Source organism: Gossypium arboreum, chromosome 1 (assembly GCF_025698485.1).
Source record: "Gossypium arboreum isolate Shixiya-1 chromosome 1, ASM2569848v2, whole genome shotgun sequence".
In the NCBI taxonomy this organism is placed as follows: Eukaryota; Viridiplantae; Streptophyta; class Magnoliopsida; order Malvales; family Malvaceae; genus Gossypium; species Gossypium arboreum.
The window spans coordinates 5,954,967-5,965,043 of NC_069070.1; the positions used below are offsets into that span (position 1 = coordinate 5,954,967).

The 10,077-nt window shown below is 30.6% G+C and overlaps 1 protein-coding gene across 2 annotated transcripts; it reads left to right on the forward strand.

Annotated features, from left to right (window-relative positions):
- The first annotated feature begins 6,361 nt into the window (after positions 1-6,361).
- Positions 6,362-9,668, forward strand: LOC108480158 (auxin response factor 10-like). Of its 2 annotated transcripts, none has more exons than XM_017783054.2 (5): positions 6,362-6,718; positions 6,830-7,866; positions 8,218-9,110; positions 9,201-9,266; positions 9,339-9,668. In XM_017783054.2, exons 2-5 carry the CDS (start codon positions 6,847-6,849, stop codon positions 9,418-9,420), a joined length of 2,061 nt encoding a protein of 686 aa, XP_017638543.1. In that variant the 5' UTR covers positions 6,362-6,718; positions 6,830-6,846; the 3' UTR covers positions 9,421-9,668. The 2 variants fall into 2 exon arrangements, with proteins under 2 accessions (XP_017638543.1, XP_017638542.1); XM_017783053.2 differs by having other exon boundaries at positions 6,367-6,736.
- The last annotated feature ends 409 nt before the right edge of the window (positions 9,669-10,077 follow it).

The window sequence follows — 10,077 nt, forward strand, 5'->3', positions numbered from 1 at the left end:
GTTATTATAATGTATATTTTTATATTAATTATATGCAAGCTTAAACCCTAAACATGTAACTAACTTTATGTCAAATTATAATACATACAGTTACCATTATATAGTTAAGATAGATTATTAATTATATGTCACCTTATCTACAATTATGACATTATAATGTACATTTTTATATTAATGATACATAATCTTAAACCTTAAATGTGTAGCTAACTTTATGGTAGATTATAATATATACAATTAACATGAGTTAAGTAATTAAGTTATTTCATATCGTTATGGAACTTTAAATTATTTGGAATTCTTATCTTTAGATTGTTATGTTTAATTTGTTATTTGCTTTTGTTAATTTACATTTATTTATTATTAATTATGGATAAAATTTATTTAAAATTAAAATTTTGTTTGATTTTATATTATTTCACGGATTCAATTATTGTGGATTCAAATATTTGGCATATAATTGACAATATTAAGTTTAGATTTTTATTTTATTTTTTTGCAATTGTTATGTAACATTTAATTTGTTTGAAATTCTTATGTTTAAGTTATTATGAATATTTAAATTGTTGCAAAATTATTATGTTTAATTTGTTTGAATTGTTATTTAACTACTTTTTTTAATATACTTTTATTTATTTTAATTATAAATATTTTTTTGTTTGATTTTATTTTATTTCATGGATTCAAATTCAAATTATTGTGGATTCAAATATTTGAAATATGATTGAAAATATTAAGTTCAAATTTTTCCAGCTTGCTATGAAACTTTTAATTTATTTGAAATTCTTATGTTTAAGTTATTTGGTATATGTAAATTGATGCAAAATTATTATATTTAATTTTTTGAATTTTATTTAACTATTTTTTGCAAATTTGCTTTTATTTATTGTTAATTATAAATAAATTTTATTTTGTTTGATTTTATATTATTTTGTGGTTTGGATTGAATTTTTACGGATTTGGATATCTGCCTAACTCAAATTAAATTTTGGATAGTAACACCAAAGTAATTTATGAATTTAAAACTTTAAACAAATTTATAAATTTAAATTTAAATAATTCAAAAACTACAAATATTCGACTAGTTGCCAATCCACTTTAAACTCACTTATAAAATTGTGTTCATTAATATTCAATGATCCTACACATACATGAATTACCTAATGAAACATGCCATATGCATTTTATTTTCAAAATAGTTGGAAATTACAATTTAATCCATGGAATAAAAATAAAAAATTTAATTTTCAAAACTAATAAATTACATACGTAGAATTAAAAACTTCAGCACTATGTTTAGTAAATGACTTACATTTTTATTTTAAATATTTATCATATATATAAACACGATCCAAATTATTAATAATGATAATAATCTTAAACGCTCTACTAACATGTAAATTTATTATTTGTTTAACGTGTTTAACTAATTTTCGTCTTATTTAATTGCGTGAACAAATAACAATAAAAAAATCAACACTACTTCAACGAAAACAACAAAACGGTATTATTAATTTAGATCCACAGATAACATAAAAAAAAATAAAGAGATCAAATTAAATTGAGGGATTAAATCATAAATTTCACAATAGTTGAGTGACTAAAAAGTAATTTAGCCTCTTTTTCTATCTGTACACGTGTCATAAATTATTTTTAGTTTTTTACTGCCTGTTTTTGTTCGATTGAGTTGAAAAAACAAACATAAGGGCAAAGATTCCTGTGTTGTCTGTCTCATCTTAGTCCCAATTGATCCCACTTTCCCTTCCTAGTGTTGTGTCCCCTATCATCATCAACATATCATCTTGTCAGTCCTCGATAAGCCCAATGTTTTCTATCATTGATGGGCCCAAACCATTCTGATCATGCCACGTGTATACTAACAAGCTCCCCTACGTCACCCGTGGGCCAACTTTGTACAACGTCTGGTTGGTTTTTAGCTGTCAGAACTCGGAAGAATGTGGTTTAACGCTAAAATGCGCACACTGCGTAGTCTAGCAAAAAACCTTAAAATCATATTAAGCTATATCGGTTACATCATTGATTTTCGATTTCACAATGGTCTCATGATAATTAAATAAATAATAAAAATTATTTAGAAAATCAGCTGAATTATCGTTTTTTTAGTTTTTAATTTTTTTATCGGTTCTTTCAAAAGTTAATTCAATCATTATATCTAAATTGATATACTTTTAAATTCTTAATCCGATTTATCTAATTAATTATCAGATTTAAATAACATTATTCTCAACCTTTTATATTAAAATAAGTATTTTAATAAACAAAATTTAATAATTAAGTGATTTGATTGTTAAATTTAACGATTTTACTTACATGATCATTAAATCTTAATTCGAACTCATATACTATACAGAGTCTTTTAAAATTAGGTAGTGAGATTTTGAAATTTTCTTCACGAGAAAACAAAGAGAAATAGAAGGAAAAAGAAAAGAGTGAAGGGACATCCTAAAAAGGGAGTTAAAAGGGTTTAAGTATAAGAACAAAAATGGTATGTTTTAGCTAATTTGCGAACCTTGCTTTGCTCGTTGGACTGTTTTTCATGTCACTCTGTTTTTAGGGTTAGGTCATAAAATAATGGTTGGCCTAACCATGCTTATTGGCCACCAATTTTGCCTTTTTTTACATACAAGACAATTGGGCATTAAGCTTTCTGCAATCAAATTCTCTACTTATTTTTGTACCTATCTTAGTTGGGTTAAGTGGTAAAAATTTGGGTATATTTTAAATATTAGACTCGAGTCTTGTGAGTAAAAAACCTGTATTTTTTTGTTTAAGGTTCGACTCAGTTTGATTCTAAATTTAATCAGAGAGTTTATTTAACTATCGGATAATAGACATAGAAAGTTGTTAAAAAAATGTGATGAGAAAAATGAGTTAAAAAATATGTTGTTATAGCAATAATGATTTTTTATATTTGTCACTTTCTATACGAATTTGAAAATAGATAGATTAATCGAAATATAAATTGATTTGATGATAGAAAATCAACAAACCGTATTTTAGTTATTCTGAACTTTAATATGAGCGAACTAAAAATATCTTGAACCAATAATTTAAATTGATTATAATTCGGATTGATTTGGATCTATAATGACCGATCCAAAAAATACAACCTCAAATATGAATGACCCGAACCTAAAAAAGAAACCAAACATAAAACAATCCAAACTCAAATTCGAAAAACTCAATCTGAAAAACAATCCAAATCAGAAAGACCAAAAATAAAAATAAAAATAAAAACTCAAATAGACTCCCTCCATATTCATCTTGACAAGTGTATTTTGATTGTTCACCAATTACTCAGACCATGTCTTCTTCTTGCTTTCTAACAATTCCATGTTATTAATTGGGATTTGTCTTTACTTAAAAGATATATTCATGTTCCATTGTCGGTTTTGATGTTGTTTCATAACCAACAGCTTTCAATTTGTTGTTTTTTTTTTCATGGGGGTTTCCCATTTGTCTAAAATGCATTGCTTTTAGGGCATTTTCTTCCATTTTCTTTCAATCTTTTGTCTGACTTAGGTTAAAGATTCTTCCTACTCTTTAGAGTTATTCTTGAAAAATGATGACAAAAAATAACAATAAGTGTTTATGTAATGAGTCAAGTTTGATTTTTTTTAAATTATATTAATATTTATAATTTTTTATAAATATATTGACATAAGAATAACTTTAAATTTATTTAATTTAAAATTTATTTAGACCGAATAAACTCGAAATCAATTTTTTTTTAACTCAAACTCAACCCATGCAAACATATTTTTCCCAATTTTTATTTTGTTTGATTTCCAAGGATTGTAACCAAAACATCATAGCTTTCAATTGAAGCCTTGTAGAATTGAAAGTAGTTACCTTAAAGCAATGACAAATACCATAATGTGACAAGGAAATCAAAGACCACCCATCAACTTTGCATTTCAAAGATTTCTATATCTGAATTTTTTACCTTTCTTGAGTTCCTAAATATAATTTTTGAAAAATTACGAATAATATTAATGATTGAATTGACTTATATGAAAATATGGGTGGCATATTTATAAATTTTAGTAATATTAAAACAAATAGAAAGAAGTGGCACATTGAAAAGGTTGTAATAAAAGAAAGAACATTAAAAGAAATTGAATTTGCAAGCTAGCTACTTGAAAGGTTGGCGGATTTAAGTTTGTTGAATGAAAGACCCAACTAATTATTGGAAATTAATTATGTGTACTAAAAATACATATTTTGTTTGCCAAAAGAAAGTTCATGTTAATGGTGACATGCAAAAATGGTTCATTTATTTGCCTAAATAAATCACTTTTCTAATCTTCCAATTAAATTTGTTTTGCCAAAGGAATTTGTGTTAATGGTGCCCTCCCATTTGCATTTCCATCAAAATGGTTCATTTATTTGCCTAAATAAGAAACTTTGAGAAAGTTAATGAAGTTTAGTTGAATGGTAAGGTTGAGGTTTTGGAAAATTTATCTTAAATTCGAGTCTCGTTTTAACAGTTAGTTCGATAATAAATGTGTGGATTTTTCTTCAAAATTATTTTAATTAACTAATTTGTTGAGTTAATCATTAATTCAATTCTTCTACAGCATTACGAAGCAAAATTAGATTGATAAAAATTGGTAGAGTGAATGTTTGATCAAATTAAATGAAAAGATTTCAAGTTACTCAATAATTCTTATTTTATCATTATAATTTCATTTGATTTTTTAATCGAATCGAGTAAAATGAAATTGAGTCTAAGTCAAATAAATTTGTTCGAATTAAATTAAAAAAAGTTAAACTTGACAAATTAAAATGTTATTGATAATATGACTAAATTTCAAGCTAGATCGCATAAATTGAAACCATATATATTTGAAAATTTTTCAAAGCTTCAAATTGATTTGGATTTTTCAAAACTCTTTTAAATTTAATATTTCCATTTTTAGAATTTAAATATCTTTTTAAACTTTTTTATAAATAGTTTGTAATTTGAAGCTTATTTTGAGATTTTAGTATTTTTTTAGAATGATTAATTTGTTTATTTTCAAAACTAACAAGGATCCAATAGATATTTACACAAATTTATTATTTAAATTGTAAAGTTCATCTCAACTCGAACTCTAAAAGCCAAACTACTTATTCGAACTAATTTGAAAATTTGAATAACTTAATTGATTAACTAAAAATAAAAATAAAAATTTTTGTTTCATGTCAAATAGAATTTTATTCACTTTTAACAATTAAATTATTAACTAAAATATATTTAAACGAGATGATTTACAAAAATAAAACTCATTTTTTATTCTCAAAATTCGAAAGACAGTTATCTTACCAATTTATTTCCATTTTTCTTAAATAAATTTATATATATATTTGTTGTTGTCGTAGGTTGTAACTAATGGATATTTCACTTATTATAATCATATAATTAGTGAATCCCAAAGTAAAATTATGGGCTTAAGTCGAAATTATTTAAAAAGAGACTCTAAAATAAGTAAACTTAATCAACCCATCTGTTGCTCACTCACCATCCTCAAATATTATGCACAAAAAACAAAAGAAACAATCATTTTCAATTATTTAAACCAATTCATATTTTAAAATCACCATTTTATATATTTTTATTTATAATTATAAAGTTTTTATTTTAGAGAAGATTCGAGTCTCAATCAACCCTCTTGATATTAGCATTGTTATCGATATAGGAAGGCGTTAGTTTGAATTTACTAAAGCGTATTTTCTCCTATTTAAAAGTGAGAGAAAAAATATGAATAGTTTTAGTCGATAATAATATTAAATGAAAAATATTAAAATAAGAAATTATTAATTTCGATCAAAATAATTAGTTATTGAACCTTAAATGAAGTCTTTCTTAACATCTTAGTCATATTTAGACAATGCTTTTATTTTATTTATTCATAAAAATATTTAAGTTTTATATAACTCGATAAAACAAATAAATTGTGTTTTGGATTAGATTAATAAAATTTTCCTCCATGTAAAATTTGGGTTATTTTGTTTTTAGGTCCTTTTGGATTTGAATTATTCAAGTTCATCATTCGTATTTTTTAAATTGGATTATTTTAGTTTTATACTGTGCACAGGTGACATCCAAGTTTGTCATAATTTTAATTTTGGTGTTCTGAATTCTAAAATTTTAATTTTAGTCCTTGAAAGAAAATTGTAACCTTACTCTTGGCACTCAAGTTTTAATGATGTGAATTATGAGATTAAATTGAATTGAATAATATAAAAAAGTTGTGGATTGGTATGAAAATTAAGAGTTCATCTTTTGACTGCACATTTGAGTGGCGATATGAGTTTTACTTTCCTCTTCCATATCGTCACATGAGATTTTAACGTCATAATCATGTGCTAATAAATTATTATACTTTTTTTTATTAAAAAAAGGTGAACTCTTTTGTTTGATTTGGGATCTCTTTGTTTGTTCTGTTCCTGTTTGTGTAGTGAGAGATTAAATGTTCTTCATTTTATTTCCCTCTAATTTAAACCAAACCCAGTCATTAACCTGCAAAAAAAAAAAAAAAAAACCCATCTTTTACAGTATCATTTTTGTTTTTTAGAGTTAAATCAGTGGGGTTCTGTTTTTTCTTTTTCTTTTTCCTTCTTAATTTGAAGCTATTTTCTGTGTTCATTTATTATATTAGTCTGTTTCTTCAAACTGTTTAATCCTCACCCGAGAAAGTGAAAGAAAATAAAGGTACAGCAGAGAGAAAAGGTGAGGAAATTTTAATGAACTGGTTTCAGGTTTTTTCAAGCTTAAATTCATAACTAATTTCTGGGTTTTCTTTTTTCTTCTTTGTTTTCAAAGGCTGAATCGGAAAATCGATGAAGGAATCAGAGAAGAGCTTAGATCCACAGTTATGGCATGCATGTGCTGGGCCCATGGTTCAAATCCCACCATTAAACTCCAAGGTCTTTTACTTCCCTCAAGGCCACGCTGAGCACTCACTCGCAGCCGTCGATTTCCCCTCGTCTCCGCCGGTCCCGGCTCTAGTTCTTTGCCGAGTGGCTTCTCTCAAATTCATGGCGGATACCGAAACCGACGAGGTATACGCCAAGATCCTCCTCATGCCGTTACCCAGCACAGAGCTCGACATAGAAAACGACACCGTTTTCGGCTCCGATAACGCGGAGAAGCCTGCTTCTTTCGCTAAGACATTGACCCAATCCGACGCCAACAACGGCGGTGGGTTTTCGGTCCCGAGGTACTGCGCCGAAACCATTTTCCCGTCGTTGGATTACACGGCGGACCCTCCTGTTCAAACCGTCGTCGCCGTGGATGTCCACGGCGAAACGTGGAAGTTCAGGCATATTTATAGAGGGACCCCAAGGAGGCATTTATTGACTACGGGGTGGAGCACTTTCGTGAACCATAAGAAGCTCGTTGCCGGCGATTCCATCGTGTTCTTAAGGTCCGAAAACGGCGGCCTGTGCGTCGGGATCCGACGAGCCAAGCGTGGGACTGGAAACGGACCCGAAGCTGGGTCTCCATTTTTGTCTTTCTTAAGGGAGGACGAGAGTAAGATGATGATGATGAACCGAAATGGGGATTGGAGAGGAAAGGGGAAACTGAAGGCGGAAGCTGTTTTACAGGCGGCTACGCTGGCGGCCAGCGGTCAGCCGTTCGAGGTTGTTTATTACCCAAGAGCGAGCACACCGGAGTTTTGCGTTAAGGCGTCGTCGGTGAAGGCGGCAATGAGGGTTCCTTGGTGTTGTGGGATGAGGTTTAAGATGGCTTTCGAGACAGAAGATTCTTCAAGGATTAGTTGGTTCATGGGGACTCTGTCTTCAGTTCAAGTTGTCGATCCCATTCGGTGGCCTAATTCCCCATGGCGACTTCTTCAGGTTTGCGGATTATTATTTGATACATTAAGAAATGGTTACAACATGTGGCGGTTCTTTTAGGTGAATCATTTAGCTTTAAAACTATATATGTTTTCAGGTTTGTTTAGCATTGTTGTTGGCATAGTAAGGTTTTCATGGCAAAAGTAATGCTAAACCGGTAAAACATTTTGGCTGCTCCAGTTAACATTTAACCGGGGCTAAGCCAGAAACTTTTTTTTCGGAGGTCATAATTGAATTATAAACTTTTTGGAGCCAATGCAATTTTATCTGTTTAGTGTTGCTTTCGACTTCAAAAATTATGCTGGATTGTTGGTTCTTTTGGGAGCCTGACTTTGATAACTAATGTTGTAGGTAACATGGGATGAACCTGATTTGCTTCAAAACGTTAAACGTGTTAGTCCTTGGTTGGTTGAATTGGTATCGAATGTGCCTGCCATCCACTTGTCGCCGTTCTCCCCACCGAGAAAGAAGTCTAGGTTTCCCCAACATCTCGATTTTCCTCTCGACGGACAATTTCCTATGTCGGCATTTTCAAGCAATGGCAATCCCCATGGGACCGGCTGTCCGTTAGTTTTATCTGATAATGCTCCTGCAGGCATACAGGGAGCCAGGCATGCTCAATTTGGGTTATCTTTATCCGACCTCCATCTTAATAATAAACTGCAGTCCGGACTTTTTCTGCCCGGTTTCCAGCGGTTCGATCCCCACTCTAGAATTTCCGATGGCATCATGATGGCAAGGCGCCCTAATGGTACTGATAATCTTTCTTGCTTGTTAACAATTGGGAATTCTAATGTGAATGAGAAATCTGGCAACACAAAAAGACACCAGTTTTTACTCTTTGGTCAGCCGATACTTACTGAGCAACAGCTCTCTCGTAGCTGTTCAAGTGAAGTTGTCTCACAAGTTATTAACGGAAATAGTTCGTTAGATGGAAGTGCCGAAAAAACAAAAGATACTTCTGATGGTTCTCGATCTTCTCTTGAGAAGTCATCTACTGCTGGATTTTTGTGGCACCAGGATTATAGAAGCACGGAAACCGGCCTCGATATTGGCCATTGCAAGGTATTCTTGGACTCGGAGGATGTCGGACGAACTCTTGACCTCTCAGTTCTTGGCTCTTATGAAGAGCTGTACAGGAGATTGGCCAACATGTTTGGAATAGAAAGATCCAAGATGTTGGGCCATGTGTTGTATCGAGATGCAACAGGTGCTGTCAAACAAACTGGAGAAGAACCATTCAGGTATCAATTCGAAAAACCGGTTCATCTTTTTCGTTCTTTCAATCTAGCTTTGGGTTTATATTTACACAATCTTCCCATGCTATATTGTAGTGCATTTATGAAAACAGCAAAAAGATTGACAATAAGGATGGATTCAAGCAATGAAACTGTTGCAAGGTGAGTCACACACAATTTTTCTTCATTTCACGAATTTCTAAACCTCGGTTCTCATGGTTATGGGTTTTCCAGGTCTTGGCTTACCGGGATTCGAACAGCCGAAAACGGGCTAGGAGGGCCGAGCAAAAGAGGTCCCTTAAGCATATTTGCGTGATTCGTGGGACCATTGTGGGAAAAGCAAGCATAGATCATTGAAGAACTTAATAGAACAAAATTTAAAGGGATTTGCTAAGCTCCTCTTAGGGATTATCTTGTCTGTTAGTGTCCTAAAAAACATTGATGTTAATGTGTTTTAAAGTTTACGTTTGATGCAATAACACTTCCCATTTGTAAGGAATTTCTGTTTTTATGCATGCTTTCATAATAAAGTGCAGTGCTAGCTCTGACTTGTCTTAAAGCAAACATTGTCAATCTTAGAGAAGTTTATTTTAGGCTTCGAATTGTCTGAAACCAAACTTGTAAATAATTTTGCATGTTCTAATTAGAACTTGTTAATTGGACGAGTTAAGACAATTTGGTCAGATTATTTATATTTTTCTAACTATTTTGGATTCGAGTTGTTTCGGGTCTGATGCTTGATCGAGATCATTTTAAATTATTTGAATTGAATTAAGTTTGGATTCGAGTTAATAATACCGGATTAAATTAATACCATTATGATTCAAGGAGCAAAAACATTGGGATCTTTCATGAAACATTAAAATGAGAAATGTTGGGATTATAAACACACAAAACATGAAAGACTTTTGAGTGTTCCAACAGTTTGACGGCCAAGCTGGTCTGGTCTGTTTTAGGTTTGAAAATTCACTGA

Bases quoted from the DNA above. Each gene is read 5' to 3' on its own strand.
- LOC108480158 (XM_017783054.2), top strand. From the start codon at position 6,847: ATGAAGGAATCAGAGAAGAGCTTAGATCCACAGTTATGGCATGCATGT. The intron at 7,867-8,217 runs GTTTGCGGATTA...CTAATGTTGTAG, and splicing joins CCCCATGGCGACTTCTTCAG to GTAACATGGGATGAACCTGA. The intron at 9,111-9,200 runs GTATCAATTCGA...GCTATATTGTAG, and splicing joins ACTGGAGAAGAACCATTCAG to TGCATTTATGAAAACAGCAA.